At 38.8% G+C, this 24,468-nt stretch overlaps 1 protein-coding gene across 2 annotated transcripts in view; it reads right to left on the bottom strand.

Moving 5' to 3' along the window:
* Window positions 1-1,052: 1,052 nt before the first annotated feature.
* The window catches only part of LOC117037430 (zinc finger protein 709-like), a 32,684-nt gene continuing 9,268 nt past the window's right edge, over window positions 1,053-24,468 (bottom strand). The window contains exons 1-4 of one of the 2 annotated variants that reach the window (XM_033133406.1): window positions 17,518-17,626; window positions 12,825-12,951; window positions 12,580-12,625; window positions 1,053-2,828 (exon numbers count right to left, since the gene is read on the bottom strand). In XM_033133406.1, the coding sequence (XP_032989297.1) occupies window positions 1,376-2,828; window positions 12,580-12,625; window positions 12,825-12,951; window positions 17,518-17,520 (1,629 nt within the window). In that variant the 5' untranslated portion in view covers window positions 17,521-17,626 and the 3' untranslated portion in view covers window positions 1,053-1,375. Of the gene's footprint in view, window positions 2,829-12,579; window positions 12,626-12,824; window positions 12,952-17,517; window positions 17,627-24,468 lie in introns of those variants that run through there. The other variant, XM_033133405.1, reaches the window with a different exon arrangement.

Below are 24,468 nucleotides of genomic sequence, written 5' to 3'. Positions count from 1 at the left end.
TGTTTTTGCCTTCCAAATCTCATGCAAGTGAGGCTATTGGTAAATTCTAATATGGAAGCACAGAGAAAATAAATTCTGGAAAATCTAGTTCCTAACTTTAACCACAGGGGATGGGACAGATCTCCAACTCTAGAGTTTTTGTCCTATCACAGGTCTCTCTTCTTAAATAAAAAACTGTTCACCAAATGCTAGTCAAGGGAAAAGCAAAAAGCAAGGAATATGAAAGTAATTTGCATGAAAATATGTTCTTTCATAAATTTGGCGTACATAAAAATTTACTCCAACTGGTTACTAGTAAGGAAAATGGAAAACAGCTCTTAAACATGTCAACCCTCAAAAAAAAAGTTTATTTAGTAAGAAAGGGAGCATATATATAATGGACTAAATATATCCAGGAGCTGTCATTTTCCAATGGCCCTTTAACACAAGACAAATAAGACATCATAAAAAATTAAACCTCATTGCATATTAGAAATTCACTTGAATTCACCCAGGAATCCAACAGGCTTCAAAATGTAAAAAGACATAATAGATTTAATAAAAAATTGCTACCTACTAATGTTATGTACTATTATTGAAAGACAACTCACTGTATTATCTCACCCAATATTAATTTCTGAAAGCAATTTCAGTTGACCCTTGAACAACACAAGATTGAACGGCATGGGTGCACTTACACTTGGACTAAAGTCCATATATAACTATTGGGAATCTGTATAGGCAGAGGATGTGCTTTAAGTTACACATGGAGTTTTGACTGCATTGGCAGTCAGGTCTCTAACCCCTGAGTTTTTCAAGTGTTTACTGTTGTAGAAATCTAGTTTCCAATGATACACTTGAAGAAAGAGACTTGGGAAATATAATTTATTTAACATTTTAATAACAACTCTTTAATGTTGAAAGTTTTCTGAAACATTAAACATGAGTTAATTTCTCTCATGCCTCCTCATGTTATTTACATTTTTGCTTTTCACTGGGAGTTTTACATGTAAGGATGTGGTCCAATGGAAGTCTTTCTCACAGTATTTACATTCAAGAGGTTTGGTCCAGTGTGCCTTCCTAGAAGGAAGAGGGATGACTGAAGGTTTCCCCACATTCTTCATATTTATATTGTTTCTTTTCAGTGTGCACTCAACCTATGATTTTCATAAGGTTGTGTTATAAGTGAAGGCTTTTCCACATTCCTTACATTCATAGGGTTTTTCTCCAGTGTGAGTTTGTTCCTGTCTTTGTAAGGAACTCTAGTCTGCATAGACTTTATCACATTGTTTACATTCATATGATTTCTCTCCAATTCGATATCTTTTGTGTCTTTGACGCACAAACTAAGGCAAAGGAATGCTTTCCCATAATCCTTATACTGATAAGATGTATTTCAAGCATGTATTTTCATGTGTCTTTGAAGGGATTTGTGAGAAATGTAGGCTTTAGCACAATGTCTACATTCATAGGGTTTTTCTCCTGTGTGAGTCCTTATATGTATTTGCAAGGAACTGTAAGATCTGAAGGCTTTTCCACACTCCTTACATTCACAGGGTTTCTCTGCAGTGTGAGTTCTTTCATGTATTCGAAGATTACTGGGATACCTGAAGGCTTTACCACATTTTTTACATTCATAGAGCTTCTGTCCAGTGTGAGAGGTATCATGTATTTGTAAGAATTTGTAAAATCTGAAGGCTTTTCCACATTTCTTACATTCGTAGGGTTTGTCTCTAGTGTGAGAATTTTCATGTGTTTGTAAGTAACTGGAAGATCTGAAAGCTTTTCCACATTTCTTACATTTACAGGGTTTCTCTCCTGTATGAATCTTTTCATGTGTTTTTAAATAACGGGAAGATCTAAAGGCTTTTCCACATTCCTTACATTCACAGGGTTCCTCTCCTGTGTGAACCTTTTCATGCGATTTTAAGTAACGGGAAGATCTGAAGGCTTTTCCACAATCCTTACATTCATAGGGTTTCTCTGTATTGTGAATTTTTTCATGATTTCTAAGATAACTGGGATCGCTGAATGCTTTGCTACATTTTTTACATTCATAGGGTCTCTCTCCAGTGTGAGATCTTTCATGTGTTTGTAAAGACCTGTAATATCTGAATGTTTTCCCACATTGCTTACATTCATAGGGTTTCTCTCCTGTGTGAGTCATTTTGTGTGGTTGTAAAGAACTGTAAGATCTAAAAGCCTTTCCACACTCCTTACATTCATAGGGTTTTTCTTCAGTGTGAGTTCTCTCATGTGTTCGAAGATTACTGAGATACCTGAATGCTTTACTACATTTTTTACATTCATGTAGTTTTTGTTCAGTGTGACTTCTTTCATGTCTCTGAAAACTTCGATAATTCCTAAGGGCTTTTCCACAGTGTTTACACTGATAGGGCTTCTTTCCAGTGTGAGTGCTCTCACATATTTGAAGAGAAGTTGAGGTACTGAAGGTTTTCCTACACACCCTACATTCATAAGGAGCATGTGCCATATGTGTTATCATGTGTTTTCGAAGGGTTTTGAGGCACATGAAGGCTTTTCCACATTCCTCACATTTATGAGTTTTCTCTCCATTGTGAGTTCTTTTATGTTTTTCAAAACACTGAAGATAGCTGAAGGCTCTCCCACATACGTTACATTGATATGGCTTCTCTCTATATTTCTGATACTCAGAGGGCTTGTGCCTATTATAGGATGAATGATGCCTAAAGGCTTTTCCACACACACTGTATTCCCATGGTTTTAGAAGAGTGTTCTTCTTCAGATTGAGATTTGGAATAAGGCTGAAGTTTTCTCCACATTGACTATCCTTTTCCCCTTTACAGGGTCTTTCTGCCATAAGACTTCTGTAAAAAACAAGAAGCACATTATTAAGAATTTCTTTATTAGTGATTTTATGTTTATCAGAATATTTGAACTATACTTTTTGTGATTTATAGCAAAAGGGTAGATTTTTCTGCCTTAACTATGTGGTTTGAAATTGAATACACTAAAAGTTCTGTAAGACAATTTCAGCCTTGCTATTATCAAAACAGTAATAGTCAGAGGCTGGTCCAATATGACAGGGTAGGTGTATGCTGAGTTCACCCCTTCTCAACACATCAAATGTACATTTATATTTAGAGCACTTCCTCCTGAGACAACTGTGAACCCATCGAACAGCATCTGCACAACAAGCAATAGAGAGAGACCATATAGGAAAGGTTAGGGAACCACAAGAGCTCTTTGGGAGCTGAGGAAACCACCTAGGATCAGAGCAACCACTGAGCACCACTGTTTACATTTCTCCTGCACATGGATAGTGGGCAAGCGTTCTATCTAGGTTTTCTGGTCGACCTGCAGGATGTTGTAGTCAATCCCCAACAACCCCACCTGGATCTGGATGCAGCAGAAACAGGAGGGTGCCATAGTGTGCATACAAGGGGGCCCTCCACCTGGAGATTAATCTAGAGGCTGCAGGAGGGTGCTGCTTAGCACATTCCTTTTGCTGCACGTGCACACAGGACTCTCCCACCTGGAAAGAGTGCACTAGGTAAACTAGAAGCTAGAAGGTAGGTGAACACTGTGGTACCACCTGCAAGGCTAATCTCTCCAGAGAAAGTGTGAAGACACAGGGGCACTACTATATGCTCACATGGGGCTGCCTCTCCTTAAGAGAGTGTAGAGCTAGCAAAATGCTGTGGCACACACATGCTGGACTGCTTCCTCCAGGAACTGCAGAGATAGTGGGACACAGTTACATGTATACGTGGGGCTGCCCTGCCTGAAGAAAGTGCAGAGCTAGCAAAACTTTGTGGTATCCACTGCAAGGCTGCCCCTTGTGGAGTGAGTGGGGTGCTGCTGTGCACACGCAGGGCTGCCCTGCAGGGAGAGGGTGCAGAACTAGCAACGTGTGGTTGTACGCGTATGCAAGGCTGCCCAACTCAGAGAAAAAGCAGAGCGTCTGGCACACACATAGAGGCCCCACCCAGACCCTGCTCTGATGACATACAATAAAAGCAACAAGGCAGGCACATGGAAATGTGGAATGAGCATACAAAGAGCTGCACCACCCAGAGAGGGAAAAGAACTAGCAAAGTGCAGTTGTGCAAACATGGCAGGCCTGCACCACCTGGGAAGGGGGCTGTGCTGGTGGGGTGTTGTGACACAAGTGCACAAAGCAGCCCCGCCCACACCTTGCTCTGATGGTAGACAGTTAAAGCAACAGGGTATGCCAAAAGCACTCTCAGAAGCCCCATCTACACCAGGTAGCACCATCTGGATTAGAAGGGCAATGGAGCATATACACACAATGCAGCTGCACCTGGAACTCACTCCTCCAGGCCAGGCAACACATGAGGCAGTGCACAGACCAGCCCCAACTACAATCAGCAGGGAAAAACTATTCAATACACTGTCTACAACAGAGATCACTTTTTCAAGACTGGGAGAAATAATGATTCCATCTAATTCATTGGAACAAACACAGAAAGTCAAACAGAAAGTCTTTTGTAGAGACAAAAGAATACTCGTATGCCCCAAATGAAGGAACAAGAAAAAACTCCAGAGAACAAAGCAGAGCTTTTCTCTGAAGCGGAGATAAGTAATTTGCCCAATAAAAATTTCAAAAAGAAACGGTCACAAGGATGTTCAACAAACTTGAGAACAGAATGGAGGAACTCAGAGAGCACTTCAACAAAGAACGAGAAAATGTAATAAAGAACAAATCAGAGATGAAGAATACAATAACTGAAATGAAGAGTACGTTAAAAGGAATCGACAGATTAGTTAATACAGAAAACAGATTGAAGACCTATAAGACAAAATGGTGGAAATTACCCAATGAGAACAGGACAATGAAAGAAGAATTTAAAAAAATGCAGATAATATATGCGATCTCTGGAATAACATCAAGGCCCTACCATTTCATTATGGTAGGCCCTTCTCCTTCTCCAGAAGGACATGAGACAGAGAAAGGGGAAGAAAGAATATTTGAAGAAATAACAGCTGAAAAATTTTCTAATCTGGGGAAGGAAACAGACATCGAGGTTCAGGAAGCAGAGTTCCAATCATGAAGCCAGAGAGACCCAGACCAAGACATACTGTAATTAAAATGCAAAAGTTAAGGATAAAGAGACAATCTTAAAGGCAGCAAGAATGAAAGAACAAGTCATATAGTCACATACAAGGGAAATCCCATAAGGCTATCAGCTGATTTCTCAGAAGCAATTTTACAGGCCAGAAGGGAGTGGCAGGAAGTATTTAAAAGGCTGAAAGAAAGAAATCTACAACCTAGAATACTGTATCCAGCAATGCTATCATTCAGAATTGAAGGAGAGACAAAAGAGTTTCTCAGACAAGGAAAAACTAAAGCAGTTCACAACCACTAAACTAGCCCCGCCAGAAATGTTAAAGTATCTTCTTTATGCAGAAAGGTCATAACCAGAAAGAAAAAAATACAAGAAAGGAAACAGTATCTCACTGGTAAAAGCAAATGTGTAATAATCACAGCGAATCAACAATCTAAAAAGCTAATATAAATCTTAAAATAAACTAGTAGCAAAATTAACTATAACTACAACAAGCAATCAGGAGATACACAAAAAGATAAAACTACATCAAAAACCAAGAGTGGAGGGTGGAGTAAAAATGGGCTTTTAGACTGCAATTGAACTTAAATGATTATCTGCTTAAAACAGATCTATAGATGGATATACATGAACTCATGGCAACCATAAAACAAAAACATAAAAAATACACAAAAAATGAAGAGAAAGGCATCCAATCAAAACACTGAAGAAAATCAACAAATCAAAAAGAGATCAAAAGAAGGAACAGAGAACAAAAACAACCAAAAAACAAAAACAATCAACAAAATGCCGATAAGCACATACCCCTCATTATTTTAAATGTAAATGGACTGCATGCTCCAATCAAAAGATATAGAGTGGCAGAATGGATTAAAAACCACAACCATCTATGTACGACTATGTAGTTTTATCTTTTGTGTATCTCCTGATTATTTGTTGTAGTTATAGTTAATTTTGCTACTGTTTTATTTTAACCTCCATATTAGCTTTTTAGATAGTCGATTCACTGTGATTCATGCTTTAGATTGACACACATACACAGAGTGAAGCTGAAGGGATGGAAAAAGATACTCCATGCAAATAGAAACAAAAAGAAAGCTGGTGTAGCAGACTCATATCAGACAAAATAGATTTTAAGACAAAGAATGTAAAAAGGGACAAAGAAGGACATTACATAATTTTAAAGGGGTCAATCCAAGAAGAGGACATAATAATTGTAAATATCTACACACCCAACATAGGAGCACCCAAGTATATAAAGCAAATATTAATGGACACAAAGGCAGAAAATAACAGTAATTCTATAATAGTTGGGGACTTTAATACTCCACTTACCTCAATGGATAGATCATCCAGACAGAAAATTAATAAGGAAATAATGACCTTAAATGCCACATGAGACCTGTTTGACTTAAACATTTATAGAGCATTTCATCCAGAAACTGCAGGTTATACATTTTTTTCAAGTGCACATGGAATGTTTCCCAGGATACATCACACACTAGGCCACAAAACAAGCCTCAATAAATTCAAGATTAAAATTACATCAAGATTAAAATTATGTCAAGCACATTTTCTGACCACAGTTATATGAATCCAGAAATCAACTACAGAAAGAAAACTGGAAAAAACTGCAAAAATACTTGGAGATTAAATAACATGCTTCTAAACAAGCAATGGATCAAAGAGGAAACAAAAAATTACTTTGAGACAAAGGGAAATGAAAACACATCCTTACAAAATTTATGGAATACAGCAAAAGCAGTTTTAAGAGGAAAGTTTATAGCTATACAGTCTTCCTCAAGAAGCAAAAAAATCCAACAATCTAAATTTATACCTGAAGGAATTAGTAAATGGGGAACAAATAAAACGAAAAGTAGAAGGAAATAATAAATATCAGAGCAGAAATAAATGAAACAGAAAAGCAATTCAAAAGTTCAGTGAAACTAAGAGCTGGTTCTCTGAAAGGATAAATAAAACCTCTAGCAAGACTCCTCAAGCAAAAGAGAGAGAACAAAAATAAAATCAGAAATAACAGATTACAACCAACACCATAGAAATACAAAGGATCATTAAAGAATATTATAAAAAATTATATGCCAACAAATTGGACAATCTAGAAGAAATGGATAAATTACTAGAAACATACAACCTTCCAAGACTAAACCAGGAAGAACCAGAGAACCTGAGCAAATCAATTACTAGCAATGAAATTGAAGCAGTAATAAAAAAAACTCTCAGCAAATGAAAAGCTCAGAACCAGAAGTCTTCATAAGTGAATTCTACCAAACATTTAAAGAAGAATTAGGGACTACCCTTCTCAAACTATTCCAAAAAATTGCAGACAAAGGAGTCTTCCAAACTCATTCTACAAGGACACTAGTATCCTGATACCAAAAGCAGACAAAGATACTATAAAAAAAGAGAATTAAAGGCCAATATCCCTGATGAACATAGATGCCAAAGTTCCCAACAAATTCAACAGTACATTCAAATGACTATACACACTATCAAGTGGGAGTTTTCCCTGGGATGCAAGGGTGGTTCAACATCCGCAAGAAAAATTATATCAAGATTCATCATGTCAACAAAACCAAGGGGAAAAAAAAATCATGATTATTTTAATATATGCAGAAAAAGCACATGACAAAATTCAACATCCATTTATGATAAGAACTCTCAACAAAGTGGGCATAGAAGGAACTTACCTCGATTTGAAAAAGGCTATATATACTATTTACAATAGTCAAAACTTGGAAACTGAAATGCCCATCGGTAGACGACTGGATTAAGAAACTGTGGTACATTTATATAATGGAGTATTACTCGGCTATAAAGAAGAATGAAATTTTACCATTTGCAACAATATGGATGGACCTAGAGACCATTATGCTAAGTGAAATAAGTCAGTCTGAGAAAGACAAATGCCATATGATTTCACTTATATGTGGAATCTAAAGGACTGAATAAATGAGCAAAATAAACAGAAATAGTCTCAGAGATATAGAGGAAAAACTGATGGTTGCTAGAAGGGAGCGGGGTGGGGATGAGGAAGAAGGGGAAGGGATTAGAGAGCATAAATTGGTAACTACAATATTGCCACGGGGATATGAAAGACAGTTTGGGGAATATAATCAATAATGTTATAAAGATTTTGTAGGGTGTCAGATGGGCACATGTCTTGTTAGGAAGACCAATTCATGGACGGTGTAGATGCTTGACCACTGCACTGTACACCTGAAGCTGAAGTTGAATAATACTGTATGTCAGCTATAATTGAATATATATATAGTTACGAGATATAGAGTACAGCATAGGGAATAGAGTCAATGGAATTGTAGTAGATATAAACAATGTCAGAGGGGCAATAGATTGGGGGAAGGGGGTATCACTTTGTGAGGGGTGAAATGTCTCACTACTGCATTGTTTTGTACACCTGAAACTAAAAAAATAAAATAAAATAAAGTAAAAAAGAAAAAAGCTATACAAGACAACCCTTGACTTAAACATTTATAGAGATTTATATCTCTATAACATTTAAACATTTAAATCTATAACATTTAAAGATTTATATCTAACATCATACTTGATGGTGAAAAGCCGAAAGCTTTTCCTCTAAGGAACAAGACAAGAATGCCCACTTTCACCACTGTCCCTCAATATAGTATTAGAAAGTCCTAGACACAATAATCAGACAAGAAAAATAAAAGGCATCCAAATTGGAAAGGAGGCAAAACTGCCACTGCTTGCAGATGATGTAATACTGCATATAAAAAACCCTAAAGATCAACCAAATGACTAATAGAATAAAAGAATTCAATAGAGAATCACTCTGAGGGAGTGCAGTGGAAGGGAACTTTTCCTGTGCTCTGAGTATGGACCAGCACTAAAACCTTCCCAGACAGCCGGGTCCAGAGGAATTATTATCTGCAGTTAGGTTATATACCATGTGCAAGGTCCCATGATTGGTCAATGGCAGAGGGGGGTCTCAAACCCAGTGCTGTTTTAGAAAAATTACAGATACATATCCATATACATACATAGATATATGAATATATAGATTTTCTTTCTAGCACCCAGGATTAATGATATTTTGTCATTGTCCCCTTTCCATTTAGATTATCCAAAACTGTGGCTGGCATTTGCTTCACTCCAGTTCTTCCACATGCCCCAATAAATAACATCTTCCCATCCCCGCCTTCACCTACCTCCCTCTTTACCTGTCCTACGTTCTTGGTTCCTTGGTAGCACTTAGGGCCACAGTATAACTGTTTTGGGGGCCCTGCTTCATATGGCCCCTACCCCATCATTTGGTTCTGAGGTGACAGTTTCTTCTACTTGGGTGTACCTCCAGAATGCCCCACCTCCCACCCCACTACCACCACCAGGCTGGGCTCTGGCCAGTCTTTCAGTGCACTGCCAGGACCTGGGAGGACCTGGGCCCTCCCACCTGCTCTGCAGAAAGGCAGAACCTCAGAGGTGCATGGATAATAGTTACCTTCTGCCTGCCCTGCCCACTCTCCACCTGGGGGAATTATTAGCCACGTTCACAGGCATCCACACGGGCTAAAACCAGTCCCAGACCAAGGATGATGGCCAAAGGCCCAGGCCATGGATGTTGGCTGTGGGGGACCACAGACCAAAAGTACAGGCTGAATGACTCCTTGGGTGAATATTGGCATGAAGGTGATGGTCATTTTGCGGGAGGCAAAAATGACCTCACAGCTCCATACATTACAAAATTCTTCTCCCATCCCTCCCTTTCTCCTCTATTTGCACTTCTTGCCAAATAACTCAGTACAGATGAGAAGCTTAATTTGTTTAAGGGAGACCTAAATGCTATCTGGGCGCCAAAAGTCATACAGTAAGTGGAATGAAATAAATAATGTTTTTAAAAAAGAATTCAGTAGAATAGCAGGATACAAACTATACAGAAATCGCTCACATTTCTATACATTAATGATGAAAAATCAGAAGGAGAAAACAATCACATTTACAGTTGCATAAAGAAAAGAAAAGAAAATACCTAGGAATAAATTTAACCAACGAGGTAAAAGACTTGTACTTGGAAAATCAAAAGACATTTAAGAAAAAAACTGAAGAGCACACAAATAAATGGAAGGATATACACTGTGCTCCTGGAAGGATTCGTACTATTAAAATGACCATAAAACCCAAAGCAATCGACAGATTTAATACAATCCCTATCAAAATACCAATGAAATTCTTATCAGAACTATAACAAATAATCCTACAATATATAAATGGAAACACAAAAGAGTACAAATAGCCAAAGCAATCTTGAGAAGGAAGAATAGAGTGGGAGTCATCACTGTTCCTGACTTAAAACTGTACTACAAGGCAGGATGATACTGGCATAAAAATAGACACATAGATCAATGGAACAGAATAGAGAGCCCAGAAATAATCCCTCACTTATGTGGTCAACTAATCTATGACAAAGGAGGCAAGAATATATAATAGATTAACAACAGTGTCTTTGACAAATGCTGCTGGGAAAACTGGACAGATACATGCAATGAAATGAAACTGGATCATTCTCTTACACCATATATAAAACTACACTCAAAATAGATTAAAGACTTAAATTTATGGCCTGAAACTATAAAACTCCTCTGAGAAAAAAGAGGTAAACTTTTTGACATCAGTCTGAGTAGTATCTTTGTGGATACGTCCCCTCGAGTAAGGGAAACAAAAGCAAAAATATACAAATGGGACTTCTGCAAACTAAAAAGCTTTTGCACAGTGAAGAAAACCATCAATAAAACAAACCAAAAAACCCCAACACACTGAATGGGAGAATATATTTGTAAATGATATATCCAATAAGGGGTTGATGTCCAAAACATATAAGGAACTCATACAACTCAACAAAAAATAAACTATTAACATGTGTTAAAAAAAATGGGCTGAGGACATGAATAAACATTTCTTCTAACAAGACACAGAAATGGCCAACAGACATATGAAAAGATATTTAAAATCACTAATCATCAGGGAAATGCAAATCAAAACCACAATGAGATACCACCCACACCTGTCAGAATGACCATTACCAAAAAGTCAACAAATAACGTGTTGATGAGGATGTGGAGAAAAGGGAATCCTTGTGCACTGTTGGAGGGATTGCAAATTGTTGCAGCCGCTATAGAAAACAGTATGGAAATTTCTCAAAAAACTAAAAACAGATCTACCATATGACCCACTAATTCTACTTTTGGGTATTCATTCAAAGAAAATGACAATACTAATTAGAAAAGATATATACATCCCATGTTCACTGTAGCATTATTTGCAATAGCCAAGATATGGAAGCAACCTAGATGTCCATAGAAAAATGAATGGATAAAGAAGATGTGGGGCCGGCCCGGTGGCTCAGGCGTTTAGAGCTCCATGCTCCTAACTCTGAAGGCTGCCAGCTCGATTCCCACATGGGCCAGTGAGCTCTCAAACACAAGGTTGCCGGTTCAACTCCTCGAGTCCCACAAGGGATGGTGGGCTCCGCCCCCTGCAACTAAGATTGAACACGGCACCTTGAGCTGAGCTGCCTCCTGGATGGCTCAGTTGGTTGGAGCACGGGCTCTCAACCACAAGGTTGCCAGTTCAATTCCTCGAGTCCCGCAAGGGATGGTGGGCTGCACCCCCTGCAACTAGCAACAGCAACTGGACCTGGAGGTGAGCTGCATTGCACCCTCCACAACTAAGACTGAAAGGACAACAACTTGAAGCTGAACGGCACCCTCCACAACTAGGATTGAAAGGACAACAACTTGACTTGGAAAAAAGGCCTGGAAGGGCACACTGTTCCCCAATAAAGTCCTGTTCTCCTTCCCCAATAAAAAAAAAAAAAAAAAGATATGGTATATATTTACAATGGACTATTACTCAGCCATCAAAAAGAATAAAGCTTGCCATTTGCAACAACATGGATGGGCCTAAAGGGTATTATTGTAAGTGAAATAAGTCAGACAGAGAAAGACACATACCATATTGTTTCACTTAAATGTGGAATCTATAAAAACAAAGAAGAAAACAAAACAAAAGCAGACTCATAGAAACAGAGAACAAAGGGATGGTTACCAGAGGGGAGGAGGGGAGGGAATGGGAAAAAAGGTGAAGGGGATTAGTCAATAATATTGTGATAGTTTTACATGGTGACGGATGATTACCAGAATTAGTGGGGTGATCACATAAGGTATAAAAATATTGAATCACTATATTATACACCTGAAACTAATATAACTAATAAAATTATTATTGTACACCAACGATACTTAAAAAAAGAAAGAAAAATGGCAAAAAGTGATGTTTATAAATAGCATTTATGAATGCTGTTTCCTATTTTACAACATTGAATATCTATGTCATATATAAGAAAGAAATTTGGTGAAAATTTTCTGAGGGGTAAGAAATTTGAAGCAAGAGTTGTTTTGGTTGCTTCTTTTTAAAATTTTGTAGCATCGCAAGTTTCTCACCTGAGAAACTGCTTTGTATTGTTGTGACTCACCTTTGTTTTCTCCACTGGTTTTTGTACTGTTCTTCCCATTTTCCCCCTAAAATGCAGACCCAGAAAAATGATTCCAAAGTATCAGAAATGTTACAAAAATCATACATTCTAGTTCTATGAGGAGCTGTGACCATGCCCAGTTTATTGATCAATGGCCTCCCTTCCCACATTACATGTTAGAACAATGTTGGTGGGTGAGAAATTGTCCACTAACTGACAAAATGAAGGTAACTTCTCATCCTTACCTACTGAGGCCAGGTTCCCGAAGGTTTCTCGCATCACATCTCTGTAGAGTTTCTTCTGTGAAGGATCCAGCAGAGCCCACTCCTCCAGGGTGAAGGTCACAGCCACATCCTCAAAGGCCACTGAGTCCTAAAACATCCCAATATATGTGTACAGTAGGATGTGAGAGACTGACTGCACTGCCCATCTAAACTCCATTTATCGGAAGGTTACGTATGATTCTGTCATCTCCAAACATTTACTTTATGACTTAATCATCAAAAACTTACTCTCTATCCACACTTACTCCCTTATAAATTTAACATCATCATAAATACGGGGAAGTTATCAACATATTTTTACTGTGATTACATTTTTATTTTGAAATGACAGGGTTCAGACAACCTTGGAAATGACAGAAATGCTATCTATATAAGTGAAACTCATATTGTCATTTTAAAACCATCAATTCTTGTGAGTAAAATTCTTTTATCTCCTTCCTTATTCTCCACCATTTACAGCACTCCATAAAACAGTCACATCTGTATGAGGTTTCAATGAATAAAAATATAGTACAGAATGGGAAGCATTTTCTGCTATTCCCATCACCAAAAAAACAGAGTGTGAGAAGCCTGTGGAAATCCAACTTTTAAGAAAGTCTAGCTGGCTTTACTGTCTTAAAGCCCTCCAGACCATTTGAAGTGCAGACATACCTTGTTTTATTGAACTTCGTTTTATTGCACTTGGGAGATACTGCGTGTTCATCAAAATTGAGACAAGACCCTCCATCAGCAATAAAATTATGACTCAATGAAGGCACAGATGATGGTTAGTATTTTTAGGAGTATTTTTAAAATTAAGGTATGTACACTAATGTGCTATAGCACGTTTAATAGATTGCAGTATGAATGTAACTTCTTTATACACGGGAAACCAAAAAATTCGTGTGACTTTATTTATTGATTGATTATGTTCATTTTTATTACAGTGGCCTAGAACCAAACTCGCAATATCCCTGAGGTACACCTGTAATCACATGCAGCTGGCTGAATACAAATATACTTGCGGGGAAGCACTGCTTTTACCTTATGTAATATTTATCACAGACTCAGTTCTGTCTTTCTCTGTTTGTACAATTACATAGTCTAGAAAGTTATTTGAAAGTTTGAGCTCAGATACAAGGAAGAAGGAATGACAACTTAGGTCCCAAGATCCTTCTAATTAGGTGTCTCAGGGCCACTTCCTGCCAACTTTTGGCACACATAGGCACACACACTGAGATAATAATAAGTGTGAAGTGCTCTTTCCAGCAGAACAATAACAGTCTGTCCTGAGCCCTGCTGACACTGAGGAACAGGTTAAAAGCTGCCGATTGCAAGAGAGTTCACTGACATCCACAACGGTTCAGTGGTATATTTGCTCATTCTTATAAAATACATACAGGTGTGTCAGCAATGCTTTCCTCCAACAGAACATAACATCTCCACTCCCCAGTCAGGAGGAAGTTTTCCTGACCAGGCACCCTAGAGGCTGCCCTCCCTTCTGTCATGGCCCAGCTCCCCGGTGGTGTAAAGGTACATGAGAGCTCAGCCCCTGAGCATGGGAATCCCTCAGCTGATGACACCACACTTGGCCACTAGGGTATAAAGGTGTGATCAATAAATACGATGAATGTTTAAATTTTTAAAAATGTATTACAGTAAAAGACACATTGCCATTAATCACCCTCAAAATACCCTCACTTTGAACACACTTCTCCTATCATCCTTCCACTCCCTGAAGCAGTTCTGGAAGTCCTCTTTCGTGAGTGTCTTTAGTAGTGCTGTCGTGGCTGCCTTGATGTCCTGATTGATTCAAAACGTTTACCTTTCATGGTCATTTTGACTTTGGGGAAGAGCCAAAAGTTGCACGATGCCAGATCGGGTGAATAAGGTGGATGAGGATACACCATAATGTTTTTATTTGACAGAAATTGCCATACCAGAAACGATGTATGACTGGAGCCTTTCCATTGTGATCAAAACATAAGGTGAATGTTGCTGCCCAGTGCCATCCATTGGAAAGGCAGGGATCTTCAATACGGGAAGTGGTGCATCAAACCTTAGTAACAGCGTGTGACAAGTTTCAACTTGTTTGGTGCAGTGGCGGTGTGAGGTACAATTTAGAGAGAAGGTGTGTTTTAAAGTTGCCATAAATCATCCTCCATCATGACAATGCTCTGTGGCACACATCGTTTCTGGTATATGTCAATTTCTGTCAAATAAAAATATTACGGTGTGTCCTCCTCCACTTTATTCACTGGATCTGACACCGTGAGACTTCTGGCTCTTGCCCAAAGTCAAAATGATTCAGGATATCAAGGCAGTCATGACAGTGCAACTAAAGACACTCACAAAAGAGGACTTCCAGAACTGCTTCAGAAAGTGGCAAGAACAATGGGATAAGTGTATTTGAAGAAAGGGAGAGTATTTTGAGGGGGATTAATGGCAACATGTCTTTTACTGTAATAAATTTTTAAAAATTTAAACATACACTGTATTGTTTGATCACATATAAAAGGGGTTATTGATTCCATAACTGAGGTCTCTGGGGAGAGAAAGGCAGGCCTCTCAAGCAGGCATGAAATAGCCTGAGAGAGGAAGGGAAGGTGCACGGATTTGTTTTTATATTGAGGTTAGTGGATGGGCTAGGATGAGAGTTCACACACAAGAGTGGGAGCTTGTGTATATTCAATCACTTCCTACCAGAAATGAGGGAACAGTAAGTTGCTCTTGCTCCCAAACACAAAAGAATCTACTACAGCTATTTCTTCATGGTGTCAGGAAGGTTGTGGTATTTTGTTTATTAAAACAATTTTGAAAAAAGGAACCAAGGCATCAGGGCCTAATGTTTCAGGCAATGGTCTGTCCACTTATTGTGAGCCACTTTTTTCAATATATGTATGTCCTAAATGTCAAACAAATGTCCACATGGAGAACGTCATGAATGTCACTTCATACCTGTTCTCCTGGAGCAAGGTAAAAGCAGCTCAGCTCTTGCCTGCAGAGACTGTGGGTGGTGGTAACGGTGCTGAGGTTCCCTGAGGGGAACCAGGTAAAGGTGTGTCACGTCCCTTCAGAGGTGAAGCCAACTGCAGCTGAGAGGCTGCTGACATAAGCACTGAGCAGACCAGACTTACCTAAATCTATGAGAGCAGAATGTGTACCCATTGCTGAGAGGATGGAGGCAGTGATTTCCATAATGCTGGGGACTGGGTGTAGGAATATTTTTGGTGTGACCACAGCCTCAAGATTGTGGTAATCCAATGGAAAGTGGCATGAACTCCCCAATTCATAAACCCTTTCTCCACAAGACAGAACACCTGATCTTCACAACCTTTCTCAATGTACACAAATACACTCTGAATGCAAAACTCAACATAAAATCTAAAAATGTCTGGGGCTAAGGAACTGTACCCACAACCTCAGAAAGGGCCCTGGCCCCCATCCCACCCCACCCCACCCCACCCCCGAACTTCCTTGCATTGCATCCCCATTTCCAGGGCTGTAGCTTTTCTCATGAATCTACTTGAACAATTCTGCTCTGGAAGGCTAAGCCCTGGAATTGTATTTTAAAACACCCCAAATAAAACAAACCTCAGAAACTTACTACACATGCTCAGGAAATAAAAAAAGTGAAAGACGAATTCTACAGAAATAGAATGTAATACTGGAACATTTTATTTTTTTCTGAATTCACCTCTTTCCTGCCTGTTTAGAACTATTTTATATTGTTTTTCAAGCTCTACTGATTAAATACATTTTAACCCTATTGAAAAAAAAATGAGACATAAAAGTCAATAAATCCTTTCAAGGTGACAAACCCAGGGGAGGGTACGTGCTCACAGGACAAGACACCCAGGAAAGTTTCCAAAGAGGAGCCTCCACCCAAAGGACTTCCCATAGGACGTCTGTGCCCAGGGCAGGTCCTGGGGGAGAGGAACTGGGATTTCATACAACGTATTCCAGGTGGTTATTCTCGGCTTTCCTCTCACGTAAACTATTCATAGGCAAATATAAATCTTGAAAATAGCATTTCATTATTGTGTTAAAAAAGAAGATAAAATGTTGGGTCTGTTCGAAATGCACCTAGGCGGACAAATGGTTGATAATGATGCTGTGATTCAAAGACGGAAATTTGGCTATAGGAATACCTAGAGGTTCTGGAAATTTAGGGATTTATTGCCAGCCCTACATGGATATAGGCGGGGAGAAGTGGGGGGAGTCGTAGATTTGAGATCCGGCCCCCCAAACATTTGGAAAATTCAGGAGAAAACAGGTGTCCCTTAGGGAGAAAGGCTAAACCAGGGATTCCACATACCACACACCTCCTACGCACGAACCCCCAGTTACTGAATCACGACTGTCTCCTGATGACCCTCCCTGTGGTTACCGCACCATCTGGGGAGACGTGGGGCTGCGGCCGCAGAGCTGCCCAGAGAGGCTCCGGGGCGGAAGTCGGCGCGCGCAGGGACGGGACAGGACGCCCGGGGTCCCCGACAGACGGCTCAGTCCCCACGCTGCGAGCCGGAGGGGACCGAGGTCCCAGCGGAGCCCCCAGGGGACTCAGGTCCACAGACTCCGGAACTGAGGTGTTGGAGGCCGGTCCCACCACTGCCAGTTGCAGCCGTTTCCAACCAGCCCTCGTCCCATCTCCGCACCCGTCCCGTTCACTCACCATTTCTAGGTTTCCTGGGTCTCCCCGAGTTCTGCCTACAACCCCCACAACCAATGCAGATCACAGCGCCACACGGACCCGGGAAGAGCCACGAGAGACGGTGGATGCCATGCAACAACCGACCACCAGTGAGTGAGGCAGGAGCAGAATTCAGACTCACACGCCTGAGCGGTGCGTCGCCCCTCCCACCTGCCCCAGCGGCGCCCGATTGGACGGAAATCCATGCCGGCCCCCTGCCTGCGGGATTGATACCCGGGCATGAGGACCAGAGGCTCGGTTGAACTACCTTCAACCTCTGGGACGCGCTCGTCTCTTCCAGGCACTTTTGACTCTAAACAGAATTTTTTCCTAGCCTGGGGCTGACTGTAATGTTATTCGCCCAGCTCTTTGTGAATATGTCGGCGCATGTTGAACAGGGAAGTCCTGAGTTTCCAAATAGAGCAAGTTAAATCCAGAACGTGAGGGCGCCCAGGCCAGGCCACACTGGAACAAGAGGGTCTTATGTCCTCTACAGGTCAGGCCACTCATGGAACTGTGACAGTTGTTCAAAAATAGGGACAGTTATTGTGACCTCAGCATCTATTATAACAAGTCTGGTGCCATTTCATTCTTTGATGCTTCCCAGCCTTGAACTTTCCACTAATGCCTTCCCCACCCCGACTCATTCTCAGATGTACATTTTATACTAGAAGGAAATTTAATTTAGATTAGATTAGTTTTTGCTTCTATCCCTAGAAAACTTCAAAATGTAAACGACTGACGAGAAAAAATTACAGCTGCTGGAGAGTGAAAGAGACAGAGCAGTTACCTGTTAATAGCTGTGGGCCAGCTCTGACAAAACACTGCTCACATTCCTGTGTGTCTGTTGAAATTTAGGATTGACTTCCAGGTGGCTATTTCATCCATTACACAAAAGAGAATAGCCAGGCGCAATTGAACCGCAGGAGCCTCTGCTTCTTATTTACACCTGAACTTTCCAACCTGCTGCCCACAGTCAATTCACAGGAGCAGACACTTCTTCCTTTCTAACTCTGCGCCTATCCCAGAACTGGTTCCCCTTCAGCTTTGTCCCCCCTTCCAACCCCTTTGTCCCTAGCTAATGTAAATTCTTTCAGAATGGCTTACATCTCTCTCCCCACTACCTCAGCAACTCCGGATGGCAGACACGTTATCTTCCCACCTAGCCATACTGCTAGTTGGTTCAGGCTTCATGTCCCAGGACCTGGTCTTTTTTTGCTAGCAATAACCTAATAGAAACATTCTTTAAAAAAGACTTTCACCTGTAGAAGTTAAACATATTTGTTTAACATGACTATACTATCCCTAAGGCAACTGATTCCCATTTTCATTGATATAAGAAAATAAATCATTATATGAACTAGGGATGCACCTGGAAATTCTCCCCCCACCTCCAGATTTACTGAGGTATAATTGTCAAATAAAATTGTCTAATATCAAAATTAACTAAAAATGGATCAAAGACCTAAACATAAGACCTGAAACAATAAGCTGCATAGAAGAAAGCATAGGTACTAAACTTGTGGACCTTGGGTTCAAACAGGATTTTTCAGATTTGATGACAAAAGCAAGGAAAGTAAAAGCAAAAATAAATGAATGGGACCATATCAAACTAAAAATCTTCCGCACAGCAAAAGAAACCATCAACAAGACAAAGAGACAACCAACCGAATGAGAGAAGATACTTGCAAACAACACCTCCAATAAGAGGTGAATATCCAAAATATAAAGAACTCATAGAACTCAACAATAAAAACAACAACAACAACAGCAAACAGTCCAGTTAAAAAATGGGCAGAGGACCTGAACAGACACTTCTCCCAAAAAGACATACAAACAGCCAATGGATATATGAAAAAATGCTCAACTTCACAAGCTATTAGGGAAATACAAATCAAAACCACAAAGAGACATTACCTCACACCTATTAGAATGGCTATCATCAACAAGACAAAAATAACAAGTGTTGGAGAGGCTGTGGAGAAAAAGGAACCTTCATACACTGCTGGTGGGAATGTAAATTGGTACAGCCACTATGGAAAACAGTATGGAGGTTCCTCAAAAAAGTAAGAATAAATACAACCCAGCAATCCCTCTCATGATTATCTACCCAAAATATCTGAAAACACTTATCCATAAAGATATATGTACCCCAATGTTCATTGCAGCATTAATCATGGTGGTCAACATATGGAAACAACCAAAGTGTCCTTTAATAGATGATTGGATAAAGATGTGGTACACATATACAATGGAATATTACTCAGCCACAGAAAAGATGAAATACTGCCATTTGTGACCACATGGATGGATCTTGAGATTATCATGCTAAGCGAAATAAGTCAGACAGAAAAAGTGGAGAACCATATGACTTCACTCATGTGGGATATAAGACTGAAAGTGACAAAGGAACAAGACAAACAAACAAAGAAACAAAAACTCATAGACACAGACAACAGTTTAGTGGTTACCAGAGGGCAAAGGGTCAGGGGGGAGGTAGAAGAGGGAAAAGGGGGTCAAATATATGGTGATGGAAGGAGAACTGACTCTGGGTGTTGACAATATCTATATATTGACAACACAATATATAGATATGTTTTATATAAATGTACACTTGAAACCTATGTAATTTTACTAACCAATGTCACCTCAATAAATTTAATAATAAAAAAGATATATTGGGAAAAAATAGTCTGTATTTAAAGATTACAATGTGATGACTTGAGATACATACACTATATTGTGTACTTGAAATTTACTAAAACAGTGGATTAAGCTTTCTCACGACACACAAGAAAAAAGTAACTATGTGAGGTGATGGCTGTATTAATTAATCTGGAAACCCTTATGTGCATAAGAGACTGGCTTGCAAAACTCAGTGCATTTATTTATTTACATGAACAGCTTTGAGATATAATGCACATACTATACAGTGCAACCCGTTAAAGTGTACAACTCAGTGGTTTTCTGTATATTCCCATCTTCCTTCTGCAATCCCCAGCCTTAGGAACCCCAAATCTCCTTCCTGTCTCTATGTATGATCTTCACTGGGCTCTCAAATGAATCAATTGTATAATATATGGTCTTTCTGATTGACTTCGTTAACTAATTCAGCATAACTTTTTCAAAAGACATCCATGCTGGAGCATATACCAATATTCATTCATTTTTAGGGCCAAACAATATTCCCTTGTATGGATAAAACACATTTTGTTTTTCTGTTTACCCATACATACCTAGAAAAGGAACTGATGGATCATATGGTAATTCTAGGTTTGATTTTTGAGGAACTGCCAGACTGTTTTCCAAGTGGCTGCACCATTTGTGAAATAAAATATTTAAACTGTTGATAGAGAAAAATGACCTACTGACCTAACTTCTCTGTTGAGCAAAATTATCCTTCAAAAGTGGGGGAGAAATAAAGGCTTTCTGAGACAAACAGTGAGAGAATTTGTCACTAGAACACCTGCTTTACAAAAAAGGTTAAATAAATTCTTCAAAAGGAAGAAAAATGAAGAAAAAGGGGAGAGCATTTGAGAAGGAATCGACGAAGAGAAAATGAAATCACTTAAAAATTCTTTATTAATCTGACAGATAACACTTTCTTCCAAATAATACTAGCAGCAATGTATTCAGTAATTCTAGCTTATGGATAAGTGATGTGAATTACAGCAATATTATAAGGCTCAGTGGAGGGAGGAACTGGGAAGACTCTGTTGTGAGGAATTTACACAATCAGTGAAATGGTTTAGTGTTATTTCAAAGAGGACTTGGGTTGACTGTAACTACATACTGCAAATTCAAGAGCAACCAATAAAAAACTAAATAAATAAAGAAGTACAATTGATATGCTAAGAGAGGAGAAAAAATGGAATTAGGTGAAATGCTCAAAGCCAGAGAAGCCAGACAAAAAAGTAGAAGACAAATGGGAAATAAAGAACAACAAACAGAAAACAACAAAAATTATGGTAGATATTAATCCAACTATGTCAATAATCACTTTAAAAGTCAATGCTCTAAATACAACAATTGAAAGAAGATACTACTATCATGGTGGATGAAAAATAACACCACCCAATTATATGTTGTCTGTAATAAAGCCACACGAACAATAAAGACAGATTAAGATTAGGGATAGAAAAAGATATACCATGTTAACATTGAAAGTTAGCTGGTATATCTAGTAATTTCAGACAAAGCACAGGGATAAAGAGAGGCTTTACAGAATGATAAGTACCCAAGGAGACCTAGCACTTCTTATGCTCAAGTGCATAACAATACAGTGGGAAAATGCACAGGGGAATGGCTAGAACTGCAAGGAGAAACAGATGAATCCACTATCATACTGCAGACTTCAACATCCTCTATCAGTAATTTACGAGTACCAGTAGGAAGAAAATCAGAAAAGCCACAGTTGAATTGAACAGTGCCATCGAACAACTGGATTTAATTGAAAACCATGGAATACTTCATCAAGCAGGAGAATACACATCCTTCTCAAATTCACATGAGAAATATATGAAGATAGACACATTCTGGGACAGAAGACACTCCTTAATAAGTTTGAAAGTATAGAATTCATACTGAATATGCACTCAGACCACAAATGCATTCATCTAGAAACCAATACCAGAAAGATACAGGAAAACACTTAAGAGATAGGACAAGCAAAAGAACATAAATTCAGATGCAGGAGATATGTTGGATTATCAGGCCAGAAATGAAAAACAACCATGATTAATGCGCTAAGTGCTCTAAAGGAAATAATGGACAACATGCAAGAACAGACAGGTAATACAGGCAGAGTTGGAAAGTCTAAGAGAGAACCAAATGGAAAATGCAAGAAATAAAAAACAAAACAACAGTATAGAAATGAGCGATTCCTTTGGGGGACTTATCAATACAGTGGAAATGTGTGAGGAAAGAATCAGCAAGCTTGGGGAGACAGCAATACAACCTTCCAAAATTGAAATGCAAAGACAGTAAAAGAATAAAAACAACAGAACACAAATCCAAGAACTTTGGGGCAATTGCAAAAGGTATAACATACACATAATGGAAATGCATAAAGGAAAAGAAAAAAAGAAACAATTCCTCCCTCCCTGTCCCTTGTAACATTGCTGTCCTTCATTTCAATTAATCTATAAGTTATAATTTCTATACACAGAAAAACTACTGTTTCCCCGAAAATAAGATCTACCCCCCAAATAAGCCCCAGTTAAGATCGTCAGCCAGACAGATGCATTTAGTATGTTATGATGACGTTCCAGAAGAAGATGACATGATTGTATTTGAATAAATGTAGATTGTGGTACATGAAAAAATAAGACATCCCCTGAAAATATGCCTTAATGCATCTTTTGGAGCAAAAATTAATATAAGACCCGGTCTTATTTTGGGGGAAATACGGTATAAGACCCGGTCTTATTTTCAGGGAAACATGGTAAGAGAAGCAATAATTATTGAGATTTTTCCAAAATTAATGATAGACACCCAACCACAGATCCAGGAAACTCAGACATCACCAAATAAGATAATAACCCCCAAAAGCATAGCAATATCATATTCAAACCAGAGAAAAATCAAAGACAAAAACTAAATATTTAAAGAAGCTAGGGGGGTGAATTAGTTACAATTAAACAAGGATGAGAATGAAGTCAGACTTCTTTGCAGAAACCAAGTAAGCAGTAAGAGAGTTTTGTAAAATAGTTAGTGTTGAAAGAATCACTCAACTAGAATTCTGTGTGGAGCAAAATCTTCAAATGTGAGGGAGAAATTAAGACCTTCTGTGGGGTGGTCGGTTAGCTCAGTTGGTCAGGGTGTGGTGCTCTTAACAACAAGGTTGCCAGTTCCATCCCCACACGGGCCACTGTGAGCTGCTCCCTCCACAGCTAGATTGAAACAACTACTTGACTTGGAGCTGATGGGTCCTGGAAAAACACACTTAAGCAAATAAAAGTAAAAAAAAAAAAAAAATTGCCCTTAAAAAAAAAAAAACCTTCTGAGAAAAATCAAAACCAGAGAGTTTCTCACCAGTACACCTGCTTTGCAAAAAATGTTAAAAGAAATTTTTTAGGAAGAAGGTAAATGATAAAGAAATGTAGTGTTAGAGATAGAATAAATGAAGGTAAAATAAAATGATTTGCTTTTATTATTTTTATTTAATCTGAGAGCTAACACATTGTTAAAATAGTTACAGCAACAATATATTCAGTAATTATAGCTTATAGACTAAGTGAAATGAATGACAGTGATGTTACAAGGGACAGGGAAGGAGGAACTGGGAATACTCTGTTGTGAGGAATTTACACACAATTAACGTCCAGTAGAGAGGTATAGTGTTACTTCAGAGAAAACTTGGGTTAGTTGTAAATATATACTGCAAACTCAAGCCCAAGTATGGAAAAAGGTATAATTAATATGCTGAGAGTAGACAAAAAATGGAATCAAGAAAAATGCTCAGTAATAGGCAGAGAAAGAAAAAGAAATGTGGAAGATAAAAGAGAAACAGAGAACAAGGCAACAAATAGAAAACAGTAAAAAAATATATACAGTAGATACTCATCCAACTATATCAATAATCACTTTCAAAGTCGATAGTCTAAATAAACAAAGGAAAGACAACAACTTTCCCAGTAAATAATAAAATAAGACTTAATTATATGTTGTCTACAGGAATCACAGTTTAGATATAAAGACATTAAAAGTAAAGGATGGAGAAAGATATATCATGCCAACACTAAACAAAAGCAAGCTGGCATAACTGTACTAATTTTAGACAAAGCAGAAGAAGGAGATTTCACAGAGATAAAGAGGGGCATTACATTATGATAAAGGGGTCAGTTCTCCAAGAGGATATTGCAGCTCTTAGTGTGCATGTGCATAGCAACAGAGGAGCAAAAATATATGAGGAAAAAACTCATAGAACTGCGA

This window comes from Rhinolophus ferrumequinum, chromosome 18 (genome assembly GCF_004115265.2).
Source record: "Rhinolophus ferrumequinum isolate MPI-CBG mRhiFer1 chromosome 18, mRhiFer1_v1.p, whole genome shotgun sequence".
Taxonomy (NCBI): Eukaryota; Metazoa; Chordata; class Mammalia; order Chiroptera; family Rhinolophidae; genus Rhinolophus; species Rhinolophus ferrumequinum.
The sequence above is the reverse complement of the archived record's forward strand: the minus strand, read 5'-3'. Positions and strand labels throughout refer to the sequence as shown.